Here is a 14200-nt window from a genome sequence, read left to right on the forward strand (position 1 = left end):
CAGCAGTGGTGTATGTGTGGCTTGTGAAAGGGAATTGTTGTATTTTCTAGGGGTTAGCAAAAGAACACGAGCCACAAGAATTACAGCTGGAATCAGAGATTTTCTCAGCTCAAGGAGAAATGTAAAGGCCTCTCTTAAGTATAAAGCCCTTTGTTTACAATGGGGCTTATCTGACAGAATTTTTCAAATTGCATGGCAAATTCTTTCGGTTGAGCCTTGCACTTATCAAAAAAAAAGAAAGAAAGACCTGGTTGTATTCAAAACTCGAGAGAGGTTTACGTTTGTGTGTGTGGGTTCGGGCAAGCGCATGTATTCCATAACAATGACCTGCACAAGCTGGGCATTCAGCTTTTTGCAAGGACCTGGAAAGCAACATTTTTAACATCAACCACCAAAAATGAGAGAATACGGGGAAAACATAGGACTCAAAATGGAAATTTTAATGACCGGTGAAGGAGTAGAAAAAGAATCGTTAACAAGTGCTTAAACAGACAACACACTAAGCCATCTTCTGACTTCTATACCCTCCCCATCTTTGGGTTACTGCTTTGCTTTCATTAAACGAACCACAGGCACGGTCACAGCAAAAAAAGAAAACAAAAAAAACACCCCAAATACCTCAAAAATACAAAGGATGATTTGCTCTAACCCGTGACTGCAGACCAAAAAAAAAAACAACTCACTCATGAAAGTCAAAATCGGGCACCAGCCACAATTTTAAATGGAACCTGGATCCCTCCCTCTCCCAAAACTCTGCTTCTTTACATTGCAGCGCCTCAGACCCGAAAGCCCCTCATTACATCTGAAAGATTAAGTGCTCAACTAATTATTGTATCTTGAAGAGGTTTTTCAGTTTCACAACTAGCCTCCACTCCTCGATAGACAGGTCGTCCTGCAAAATTGCCGGGTGAAGTGAGCAATGTGATTTAACTCTTGGCCCAAAAGAAATCCAAGCCACAGAGTTGAATTCTGCTTACCCGATAATTAGTTTTGAGTACATCGATTGACTTCCTAGAAATGTGGCTGACTAGCTCATCTTCCATCTCAAAATGCCTCCCAAACATCTTTTGGTGCTCCTCCGAATTGCTACCAACTATCTGCAGATGCAGCAATAGATTTCCTATGAGCCTTAGTCTGTGAATTGAGAGTGTAATTGGCTAGGACAAACCGAAACTGGTAAGAGTACATAACTACTTGATATGATTTTAACATATTGACCAAAACAACAAAATAGAAGGACCATTAAAAATGGGAAATGATGTGTGAAAAAGTGTATTGAAAAAAGGGAAAAATAGTAAATTCATATGGATAATGACAAAAGGGGAGTGTGGATTGTAAAAAATGGAGTGTGAGAATCACTTCCAAAAAAAAAAGGGAGTGTGGATTGTAAACAGAAGTAAAAGCAGTTCATGTAGCAAGGATAAAGATTAACAATTACACCTAAGAAAGTAGAACACGAACATTCCCAAGCACAAGAAATAGAGAAACTTTCTGCACATAATACAACATCCTAGAACTTCTTTTGTTTGACTTAAAGATACTTCCAGGAGATCTTAAGGAGTGTCCATGTTTGACACACTTCAAAACACCAACATTAAAAGGACAAATAGAGTATGCAACTTTCTTCCCGTAAATCTATCTGCCAAGTATTTCGAGATCTGATAAGTGTCCATGCTTAACAGACACATAGCCCCGAAAAAGATTTTAAATTTTGCAGAAACCACCCCGTGGTGTCCCTATGCGTGTTTCTCCATGTCTCACTTGTCTCTGGTTTGTCCAAAAAAAAAAAAAGCATGAATATAAGGACAAGTCATGTCCCCAACGTATTTCGGCGTGTCTGTGTCCCTGGCATTTCTGACACGGATATGGTAACCCCCTCTACGTGTCATACTTACTTTTCCAGGAAGAGACACATGGGGAAACCCTGTTTAGGGGCTACCAGCAAGGCCCGTGTGCACAAGCCTCTATGAAGTGACATGTGCATAACTTGAGGTCAGTTTGTTAAGCAATAAATCTGCTTATGGGGTGGGAATGCTTGGATGTTGACAAGTTAGTATGAGCCTTTCAACTTGCCCAAACTCCAAAAAGTTCAAAACTGAAGTTCTTGCATGATCAGATAAGAGAGAGAGAGAGAGAGAGAGAGAGAGAGAGAAATAAGAAGACAAAATTCATCTTTTGCTCAGCCTTTGTTCATGTACAGCTGAGTTCCTCTGCAGGCCTACCACCTTAACACTCAAGTAACCAAGGATGATGCTCGAGATTTGGAGCTTATATTGGAAAGTCTTGGTGCTTGATCGGGGAAATCATTTTCTCCTCCACCCTTGTCTTCCAGTTTTAGGCAAAATCAATAGTTTAAGACTTGTAAGTCGTAACCCTAAGCAATTGCATTTTTAACTGCTGAAATCTACATATGATACAAGACTGAGTTTTGATGAAGTTGATTGCATGCTTTCAAAAGTAATCACCACTATCGAGCTCGGTGCTTTATTGCAACAAAAATTCTTGGATTCTACTTTAAGAGCCATCTACAAATTTTTAATTATTAATGTATGATCAGTTTGGGTATAATGTTAATTCTTACTGAAAGAAACAACTATGATAGAAGGGGGCATCAAGAATAATTGGAGGTCGCTAATGCCCAATGGAGACAATAGAGAAGCGACATCAGAAAGTAAATTTACCGACACGAAAAGAATGCTTAAAACAACAAACCGATGCAAACCATACAACAGGTCAATCGTGATTGGAGAAAGGGGTTATGTGGTTCGCACGATTAATTTCATCCCCACAGAATGGAGACAACTAATAATAACAAAAGACATTGCAGAGTTATTGTAGCGAAACACAAAAAAATGCTATTATACCGGCAACCAACCTAAACAATACTGTACAAAAGATCGATTGAGATGATTTGGTCTCTTCCAACAATCATAAAAAAAAATCCCCAAAAAACTAACAAACAAGCCAAAGATTCTTCCGACAATCATACAAATATCCCCAAAAAACTAACAAACAAGCCAAAGATTTGTAGGACTCGTACCTTAATGGCCACCTTTTGGCCTTTCTTTGCATAATCAACTGGCTTATGGTTATTCTCAATGGATGCAATTCGACCAATATCAATAAACTCCCTCTGTGGTATACAAATTGGAGTTCCAACCTGTGTCATCCAATTTAAATGGTATTAAATATCATTGATGCAAAAATAATTTCAGTTTTCTATCGTTTTATTTGGGGGGAAATAGAAGAGGTGCAAAGATATCATAAACGACAAGTACCAAATGTTTAAATAAGCAGTAAATGCAGTTTTTCCACTCAACTATGGGTCATTTGGTTCAAAAATGTGGCTCCAAAGCTCCCGTACCAAGTTAGCAGAGGTCAAGCAATGGGTTCTGCAAAAGGGTAAAGGTTGTTCTGCTGCAAATATTGTGCTTAAACTTTGTCATTGCTTCAGTATACCGTTTACAAGACAAAGGAAAGGTCAGTTTTTTCAACAAAGAAGGCTTGATGAAGCTTTTATGATTTGCAACATTTTTAGGGATGTGAGAGCCCACTCAGCTTCATGGAAGAAAGTCCCTATCACAGATGAGAGCAGACTGTTGTGTGAGTTTGGGACATGCCTAGGGATTTCCTAACCAGATAGTCTGCTTATGTGTTGGGGGCAATGAAGTCACAGGTATGGGTATGTCGCTACAGCAAAGTCTAAAGAAATAGGGCACGGGAGCTAGGGTACGTCCTACAAAATATTTTCATACTTCGAAGAAATGCATTATAGATAATTATCAGAAAACTGAACAAAAAATATTACCTAAATGTCTTCAATGAGAATCTTGCATACAAACAACAGTGAAGGCTAAAAGAAAGGTACACAAGAATTTAATCTCCTTATGCAACGAAATTACACAGTTTAAAATTTACTTCTAAAGCATGGCATGCACAACAAGATAAGCTATCTTGTATGAAAAGATTATTCCGACAAGGTACGGCTCTGGTATGTACAAGGTACATTTGGGGTACGGTAACCACTAAGGTAAAGAACATTTGGTACACATTTTGGCTACCTGGTACGCATATAGAAGTAAGCATGCCAAGTACATATGCCCAATAAGCACCCGGTACAGGTACAAAAAGTATTTTGGAGTACCCATGCTTCACAGGTTGGGGAAGGGTTTTTTTATGCGTAGCTTCTTTCCTGTTTTCTTTTACAGGAGGCACAGTTTTGCCTCCAGTTTGTTTCCTGTTTTTCTTTTGTTAGCTCTCAAGGATATTCCCTTGGCCTTTTTTGTCGTTGGGTTCTTTTCTATAAAGAATTATCTTCTGAAAACAAAATTCAGCAATTTCTGCAAGTGGAATTTTGAAAGTCATGGGAATTGAAACAAATAAAAAGGTACCAAATAACAATCACTCAATACCTTAGCAATTCCTTCGACAACATCAACCCCCAAAACAATGGGGTCCTTCTTGTTAAAAACACAGTTTGGCATAATCCTGAGAACACATGGGAAGACTGCCTCTTCAGCAGCTTCTTTCTTCTTTTCTTCCTTGAGATTGTCAATGTAGGCCTTAAACTGATCAAACAAGTGATAAATGATATCAGCAATGAAAATCTTTACACCAGATTCATCCGCAAGTTCCCGAGCCTCTGGTGTCACTTTAACATCGAAAGCCAAGATTGTAGCAAACTCCTTTTTCTTCTCAAGCATAACACTAGCTTTCATGACATCCTTCTTATGCACTGGGCCTATGCTGATACCACTAACGGGTATGTTTACAGCTGGAGACTTCAAAAACTCCAGTAATGCTTCTAATGATCCTAGAGTAGAGGCCTGAACGCACACTCCCTCGCCACTTTTATCAATCCTGCTCAATACTGATTTCATATCTTCCATGGCTGATTCCTTGATGTCTTCTAAATCATCATTAGGCCCCACCACATACAGACCAGTGCCAGCAATTGCGTGCTCCAGGCCCTATTTTTTTATTGGAAAAAAGGCATTCTGTCAACAGCAATTCACAAACCACCATGCAAATGGATAAATCTAAGAATTTTGGAAAAATGGTTTCACCACAAATGTTTGGCATGTTCAAAACCATTAAGGAGTGAATCAGAAGTTGACTCCAAACATTTCAATTTACTGTTGGTTGAAGAAATTAACTTAAGGTTGATATCTTTTTTAATTTAATTATTTTGATGGATTAGTTATTTGCGTAAAGTTGCATCCGTTAGCTAACACATGTTTGGAAGAATAGTTGTTTCACTTCCTTTAAAGAGTTTCCAGGATGTTCAAAAGAGTCAGAAATACATCTATATACATGCGCGTTTCCATCGTTTATTTTGAAGAGATTAGTGGTTGATCTTAAGGATTGAATTTTTCCACATATGAATTCTGAGCGCCAGGCCCATCGATTGTAGAACACTGACAGGTAGAAAGCGCTGATGAACAGAATGAGGCTGATGCGTAGGCAAGAAATTTTGTCATATCCCCTTTGACTTGGGCAGCCTCATTCTAGCTTCCTTTCCCCCAATAAAATAATTTAAGCATCTGGGGAAGGCAAGAAAAGGAAACAAAACAACTTAAAGAGTAAAAATATGTTTCCGGAAATTAACATCACCTGTGCAGTAATCTTGATACCCTGAGCGGCCTTGATTTCTTTGTGATGCAGATAAGTTCCCTAAAACAGTATAACCACTAGATGTCATATAGTTACATTGGAAAGCAACAAGAAGAAGCTATCTCAAAATAGTGGATACAACCAAAAGCACAGACAACACAGAGATATGTGATGAAACGAAGAGAAATTACCACATTGCTGTCCTTCTAAGTCCTTGAAATTTTAAGACCTACGTACTAGAAACATATTGCCCAAAACTAAATATGTAAACTTGATCTTGAGCTAAGAAGCATGGACATGACATGGATACGCGGACATTCCTTCAAAAACTAGGACAAGGAAAAGTAGTGGACACGTCGAATAAAAATATATATTCTATATAACAGATGTAGCTTATAAATTCATATAGAAGATGAAAATTTATTCTTCTATCAAGTTAAAAAAGGAACCACAAAATATTATTAATCTTATGAAGATACAAATAAACATTCACTGCACAAGTATTTCCAATGTGTCCTAGAGCGTACAGAACGTGTCTGAAGAATAAAAAAATTTACAGACATCGGGCACGCATTTAGGCATGTCCAACAAGCGTCCGGGAGCGTAGTGTCGCGTCCATGTGAGACGTATCTTACACAGATACTTGCGGACGATATACGTGCCCATGCTTCTTAGGCTTGAGTTTTGGAAAACACATATTACATTAGGTATCCGACACAGATACTTGCGGACGATAGACGTGCCCATGCTTCTTAGGTCTTGAGTTTTGAAAAACACATATTACATCAGGGCATCTTTGGCTTAGAACTTCAAAAAGTTCGCAGGAGAAAACACAATAATATTTTTGGTAATATGTCCCTGCCACTGCTTAACACTTCTAACACTTGCCGATCAAAAAAAAAACCACTCCTAACACTCATTCAATAATGAGAACTAAAACTTCCACTTTAGAGATGATAACAGTACTAAAAATATTCAGTCACTTCTCGAAATCATAAGCAATTTATACACTTCTGAATCTAGATGCCAATTCCATGTCAGTGTGATGCTTCAGTCACTTTTTGCCGAGTGAGCTAACAGTTTTCCGGTTGGACGATAGCAGTATATTTACCCACTTCCCAGGTGCCATAATTTGTAACAAGGACTATCCAACACTTGTTTCCGAGACTCGAACAAGACAATTTACTTCCAGCATGATTAAGAGTAGTAAACACACAAAGAAAACCAATTCTTCCTACATGATTTAAGCCACTAACCTATACTTACAAAGAAATAAGCACTGTTGTCAATATCAGACGATTATACTACTCCACATACCACAGACACTGTAGACGCAGTGATGCAGCAGCCTACTCATGAAAAATCCAGGAATCAAGTCTCAATAAACCCATGCAACTATTACAACTGGGAAACATCTATAAAATCCCGTTGACCATTAGATAGAGCATTAGAGCTTAAATTTATAGACAAATTTATATAGCTATTGGGTACATAAAATGATTTCCCTCTAAGAAATCAAAATCTTAGATGCATAAATGAAAACTTCTGACACAAACATTCATCACAACTTTTCAAATGAATCCGGAAGAATAATAAATGACGAAGTAAGATGGAAAGCCAGAATGCAACAATGATAGGGAAGTGACTGGCATTGCTATACCAATTTCCCAAGATTACTATTCTTCACAATACTAACAAAATCTTTTCAAAAGGCAACATTCCAAAAGAGAGAAAAAAAATGATGCAAAAAGCCTCACCTTAACACGGAGTTCCTTCATTGGGTGGGGGGTCAGTAATGCTCGAATTGTGGTGACAATAGGTCCCTGGCAATATGAAATATAACTAAGATTTTGACAACAACTATCATTTAGATCTTAGGCAGTAAAGAGGTAAAAATCTTGCCTGCATGCCACAAACAACAATTTGATCTCCTTCGTGAAGCACGCCATTAACTAACACTACGTCAATAGTTGTCCCATGGCCTTCAATAACCTTAACCTCCAAGACCGTACACTGGCAAAGAGTTCTACACAATCAGTTATTCGCAGATTCCAAACATCTCTGCATTCAATAAACAAAGAAGCAGCAGTTGTGCTCTAGGGGGGGAAGGTGGTTGTACCTGCACTTCATTACTGAATGTTAGCTTGTCTACCATTGTCTTCTGAGTCCACTGGACTAACAATAACAGCAAATCGGGAAGGCCTTCCCCACTGTTGCATCCAAAGCCCAAAGTATCAGTACAATGTTGAGGAAATATCTGTTTTACCCCCTTAATAGGCTGCAGAAGAACTTTGAACAGACCATAACCAGAACACAAAAGAGTATACCTGATTGCACTTGTGGGTACTATACTGAACGTTTCCCCCATTTCCTTATTTTTGTAATACAGCTCAGTATTTAATCCTTGTTCCTTGAACTGAGTAATAACCTGAAATAAACAGAAAAAAAAATGTAGTGAGTTCTACCATACATACAAATTAAACTCCAAGAAGGGGTGAGCAAGCATATGTGACCTGAGTGACCCTAGTATTAAATTCAAGTAAAACATCTTTTGATTGTTGCTTCATTGTCTTAACAATTGGTGCATTCCGGGAAACTTTCCACCCATAAAGTCGGTCCACCTGCAAGTTGTGAAATTAAATACACATAATAGGGAAAAAATCAAAAAGCATTATGCACTCCATGGGAAACATTACAGTGTAATCTCAACCTTGTTCAATGCCACAATAAACTCTGTATTCCTCATTTTCAGAAGATTGAGTGATTCAATAGTCTGTGGTTCTAGGCCATGCATTATATCAACGACCAAGATTGCAATGTCACATAAACCTGAACCCCGTGACCTTAAATTAGTGAACGATTCATGGCCAGGGGTATCGATAACTAAAAGACCTGGGACCTTTAGCTTCGCATCAGCTTTCAGTTCCTTTGTTCTCTCCCGTATGTTCACAGCCGGAAAATACGTTGCACCGATTTGTTGAGTAATCCCTCCGGCTTCACCTTCCTGGACATTAGTGCCTCTGATACAATCAAGCAGCTTGGTTTTTCCAGTATCAACATGACCCATAATGCAGCAAATTGGGGATCGAAGGTCAGCTTCACTCTGGTTAGGCTGAGCATCCGGAGTGTGCGGTTCCTTCTTGCGTTTTGGTTCTTTAGCCTTGTTTGTATCTACAGAATCTGCCACAGGCTGGCTTTTCTTACTTTCACCATCAAGAGATTTAACTGGTAAGGTTGTGGTTACTTTGGGGGCAACAACTGCTGCCTTTGAAGTTGAAGCCTCCTTCTTACCCACATGTTCAGGCACAGATTCATCCTCTTCGTCGGCAAAGGCACTTGTACCAGGCAGTTTAAGATCAGCCTCGTCCCAACTCTTTGCATCCCATTCGTCTTCATCATCATCATCTTCTTCAATTACATTCTCATCAACCACATCAGTAACAACTTCTGCTTTCTCCTCCACAATCACGGTCTCCACTTCCTCAACCCCCTCTAGTTCCAAGGACTCAACCTCAGCCACAGATTCCTGTTGATCCTCCATTGCTTCTGTGCTTTCAGATGCCTTTTCAGAGGCCACGCCATTTGCTTGAGAGTTATGTGCTTTTTTCTTTGTTTGATACTTGGGTCGTTTTGTGGGAGCACCAGCAGCATCACCAGTAGCAACGGGCAATCCTCCGGCGTTAGCAAGTATTTGGTTCCTCATTGCCTCCAGTCGCCGCGCTTCTTCCTTTTGTTTCCCTGTTAATAGCTTTCCTTCAAGTTTCTTCTTCTGTAGTTTCTCCTTTTCCTTTTCCTTTCTCAAACGCTTCTTCTCTTCTGCTATCCTTTCGAGTTCCTCCTGCCTCCTTCGCTCTTCCTCTTCCTTCCTTACCTTCTCCTCTTCTTCCCTCTTCTTCTTTTCCTCCAATTCCTTAAGCCTAGCTAGCCTCTCCTGCATCTCCCTTACATGCTTTGGGACTTTCTTATCTGTTGCTTTTCCCTTTGTCTCATTTTTTGCATCTTCTTGTTTTTCTTGCCTTAATTCCTCTGCTGGTGTAGTTGCAGCAGCAGCTGCTGCAGCCGCCTTCTTCTCTTTCTCTTTTTCTTTCTTCTTTTTCTTCTTCTTTGCAGCAGCAGATTCCACACCTCCTTCTTCTTCAGCTTCCTTTTCAAGTGAAGCATCTTCCAAACCAACAGATTCAAGCTGAGTCTGAACTTTATTCTCTTGTGGAGGAGGAGGAGCTGGAGCTGGAGCTGGTTTTGCCACAGTAGGCCCTTCACTGAGCTCTGCCAGAAGTTTATCCAAGTCGTCCTCCTCTTGAGCCGTCCTCCCACTCTTCTTCTTCTTCTTTTTGTTCTTTGAAGTTTCTACAACATCTTCAATCACCTGTTTGTTAGGTTTGGAACCATCAGCTTCTTTACCACCACTAACAACCACACTAGGCTCTTCTGGGTCCACATTTGATTCATCTCCAAGCCTAGATTCAAGTGCACTGAAAACAATATTACTCTTTTTTTTGGATGACTTCTTTTTGCCAGAAAACATAACTTCTGATGTATATTCATCCAGATTAGCAGAATCATAATTTGTAAAAGATGTGCCCTCCTCAGTTTCTTCATCAATTAAAGCATCACTATAGATTTTACTACTCTTCTTTGAAGAGCTTGAAGACTTCTTCTTTTTACCAGAGAAACTTATTGCAGCAACATCATCATCTTCTTCTTCTTCTTCTTCCTCTTTTGCTTCATCCTTAGTTTCTTCCCCATGATCAAGCTCATCAATACCAGAACCAGCGGACACGCTGGCACTGCTCTTCTTATTGGATTTAGAATGTTTTTTCTTCCCCGAAAAAGAAATAACCACATCATCGTCGTTATCAGATTGCTTCTCCGTTGAGTTATCAATAACGTCCCCACCTTCATCATCATCATCCGCAATTGCACCAAAAGCAGACGCCCTCACCCGGTTACTATTACCTTTTCCCGACTTAGTTGACTTTTTCTTCCCAGAAAAAGATACTACAGGCTCATCATCATCACTGCCAACATCATCATCATTATCACGTGTAACTCCAGACTCGTCATCATCATCGTCCACCTCTCCAAGTAACCCAAAACTCGAAGAGCTAAACGAAGTGCTGCTCCCACTCTTTTTGGATCTAGACTTCTTCTTCCCCGCAAATTGTACAGCTGGTACATCATCATCCACCTCATCTTCTTTTTCTACATCCTCGTCTTTCTGCTGTGAATTCTTAGAAGCTCCCTTCTTTCCCTTCTTCTTTCCACCAACTGGCGCAATCTTTTCGTCTTGAACCTGCTGTTCCTCGGATAATTCCGTTCCTATAGAGTACTCATCATCATCAACTACCACCGCCTTCTTCCTCAATTTCCCTCCACCATCCTGAATCTCCTCATCACGTGTGGAAGGCTTCTTTCTCCCCATCGAGATTTTGTGATTTCAACAGATAAACTATGCCCCGAAGAATACCAGAAAATGAACTCCTAAAGCCTGACATCAACATCAAACACCAAAATGAGAACAGACACAACTAAATCAACACTAATAAACAGGTAATTGTACATGATTCTGTACTACCAGAAAACTAACTCCAAAACCCCAACATCAAAATCAAACACTGAAATCAGAATCTACAAGACTAAATGAACACTCTTAAAGCAACACAATTAAACCGGTAATCACACATGATTCTCTACTACCAGAAAACAAAGTCCGAAACTCCAATATCAACATCAAACATGGAAATTAGATTCGACACAACTAAATCAACACTATCGAACCGGTAAATTGTAAATGATTCTCTACTACCCACACAGGATATAAGCAGGGCCGGCCCTAAGTGAATCCCCGTGATGGCGCCCTCCATACATTCAAGAACTAAAACGCAAAAAGATACAAATCAAAACGGTGAAGCTAGAGGAATCATGAAAGAAGCTACTGCTTCATTCGTTTTGTTCTTTTTTTTAATTCATACGCTTAGTGTGTGCATTCCTTCTAGTGTACAAAATAGTCGGAAAAAGAAGCATTACAATTTTCTTCAAAACGAAAATGAAATTGTTCTACGAGACAAATGGATGATTGATATACCGATGATACTTGAAACTGAAAAATGCGCCTCAAATTTTGCAGGTACCAATGAAACGTATTCTAGAGAGAGAGAGAGAGAGAGAGTACCTGTGCGATTGAAGATTTTGGGCTGCTACTTCTGATTCTGATCGCTTGATGGTAGGTGTATTATATTGTATTCCGAGAATTACACAGAAAACCCTAGATTTTTTGGAATTTTGAGCTGATCCGTGTGGGAAATTACTACTAGTACCACTGGGTTCGGGAACTCGCAGTAGGCGGGGCAGCGGAGGCCATACGGCACCGTTTCAGCGTGATCGCATAGGCACACCACGTTGTATGGTAACAGGTCGGGCAGGGTCGGGCCGGTAAGCCTTTTGATTTAATTTTTTGTCAAAACGGGAAATAAAACAACCAAGAGCAAATCCGTACCGAAACTTGATCAGTTTTCTACAACTCCGTATCATTTAGATCGTAACCGTGATCTTAAGAGTACCCGATGGGTATCAGCTCAGTTCGGTTTGTCCCTGAATCCAATTTTTATGTGTGCATTAGTGCATGTGAATTTTTTTACTTTTATATCACATTAGAAACAGAACAACAAATTACTAAGAATTACAATTTTTGCGCAAAATAAAATCTAACTCCGGCGGAATACAACCCGACTGGAAAGTGATTCTCCTATTAAGAATATGCGTGGCCAACCAATTTGCAGCTTTGTTGCTCTCCCTGCCCAACCAACTGAAAGACCAATTTCTTGATTTAGTGCATGTGCATTTGCATGGGTCATATGTCATATTATTCATATGTCAACATTTATTATTATATATTACTAGGGATTGTCCGCGCCCAAAAGCACGAAGCAATGCGTTTTGAGCACAAAAAGTTTTTGTTTTCGATCCCTCATCGCTATTTTCATCGGTAGTGTACGACACTACCAATTATCATCCAAATCACATAAATTTGAGCCAACAAATTCAAACCCAATATTATGTTGCATTCATAAGATCTTATGTTACTAGTATTTTCTTTTTGTATATGACTATAGAAAAATCAACCTAAAAGGAAACAAATTGAAAACAAATATTGAAATGAATGTAAAGAAATCAACTTTAGACAGAAATCAATTATTGAGTTGATTTAAATTCAAGAAGATAATCAAGCTTTTTAAGCAAACAACCTAAAAGCAATCAATCGAAAGAATTTACCAAGTCATAAAGTTAGGAGGTTTATATTAGGAAGTACGCTCTCGATCGGACGGATATGATCTATTGAAAATTCGATCCGATGGTTGTAGAGGGTGTTGGATTTGTACGGGTAGAAAAAACCGCTATGTTTTATAATATAGATATAGATTATGTTGTGGTTTGGTGCGGCTTTCGGTGTAGTTCTTGTATAAAATTGAACAAGGGCCGAACCTGTTTTTTTTTTTTTTAAATTAAAATTAATACAAAAATCAGAAAATCAGATTAAAAAAACGATGCAGATAGAATCATGTCCAATTTACCAGTTCGATAGTGTTGATTTAGTTGTGTCAAATCTAATTTCACTATTTGATGTTGATATTGGGGTTTCAAACTTTGTTTTTTGGTAGTAGAGAATCATGTGCAATTACCGGTTCGATTGTGTTGATTTAGTTGTGTCCATTGTAATTTCGGGGTGTGATATTGATGTTGGGGGTTTTGGAATTCGTTTTCTGGTAGTAGAGAATCATGTACAATTACCGGTTTAAGAGTGTTGATTTAGTCGTGTGGATTCTGATTTCAGTGTTTGATGATGCTGATATTGGGCTTTTGGAGTTAGTTCTAATTTTCGTGTATACTTGGATTGTTTTCCAGGTAGTTTGACTCTTATGCTCCGTTCCAGAAATTTTCTTAAAAAATAAGCAGTTTATTTTACATTTTCAAACTCAAAAATAATGTAAATGAAAAATATTTTTTAATTTTTTTTTTGCATCTTATAAAAGATCTCGATGAGATCTTTCAAACAAAATTCATATTGCATATTTCTAGATTTCAATAAATCCATAATTTTTTAGCTTGAAATTGCCTTCTTAAAAAATAATGGCTTTTTTTACATTCCGGAACGGGGCCTTATTAAGATTCTGACTCTTGATGCTCATTCGAGCCACTATAAAGCTTCATAGTTTGGTAAGATATTTCTTTTTTCATATTTCTAATATGATCAACTAGCGTTTGCCGATTGTAGCATGTGGAAGTAAACCTACACCTATTTCGATAGATTCTTGAAATGTGTTAGAATTCTGTTTATGAACTAAAACAATGTTCTTAAATCTTACGTATTTTGTTTGGTAAATGATATTGGCACTCTAAAAAATTTATACAGACACTCCAAAATCAGTGTAATTTAAAAACCACTTTCGTTTTATTTTTTGGAGTGCCTCCATCAATTTTTGGAGTGCCAATGTCATTTTCCTATTTTCTAGATGTTATAATAGTGTTCCCCATCAAAGGGTGAAGGAAGAGCACAACTTAGTGTCATTGACATGGATGCTGCTCAATT

General features: G+C 38.6%; 1 protein-coding gene across 1 annotated transcript; it reads right to left on the reverse strand.

Annotated features, from left to right (window-relative positions):
- Positions 1-419: 419 nt before the first annotated feature.
- LOC131330355 (eukaryotic translation initiation factor 5B-like) lies at positions 420-11889 on the reverse strand. The gene is made up of 12 exons (XM_058363906.1): positions 11786-11889; positions 8324-11101; positions 8127-8234; positions 7941-8041; positions 7733-7823; positions 7516-7626; positions 7371-7436; positions 5614-5673; positions 4413-4970; positions 3041-3160; positions 978-1097; positions 420-892 (listed from the first exon to the last, which is right to left on the reverse strand). Exons 2-12 carry the CDS (start codon positions 11033-11035, stop codon positions 827-829), a joined length of 4113 nt encoding a protein of 1370 aa, XP_058219889.1. The 5' UTR covers positions 11036-11101; positions 11786-11889; the 3' UTR covers positions 420-826.
- Positions 11890-14200: the final 2311 nt, after the last annotated feature.

Source organism: Rhododendron vialii, chromosome 6a (genome assembly GCF_030253575.1).
Source record: "Rhododendron vialii isolate Sample 1 chromosome 6a, ASM3025357v1".
NCBI classification, from domain to species: Eukaryota; Viridiplantae; Streptophyta; class Magnoliopsida; order Ericales; family Ericaceae; genus Rhododendron; species Rhododendron vialii.

Coding starts and splice junctions, on each gene's coding strand:
- LOC131330355 (XM_058363906.1), bottom strand. CDS start 11,035: ATGGGGAGAAAGAAGCCTTCCACACGTGATGAGGAGATTCAGGATGGT. Junction 5,674..7,370: donor TGAAGGAACTCCGTGTTAAG/GTGAGGCTTTTT, acceptor ATACTGTTTTAG/GGAACTTATCTGCATCACAA. Junction 1,098..3,040: donor GCCAAAAGGTGGCCATTAAG/GTACGAGTCCTA, acceptor CTGCATCTGCAG/ATAGTTGGTAGCAATTCGGA.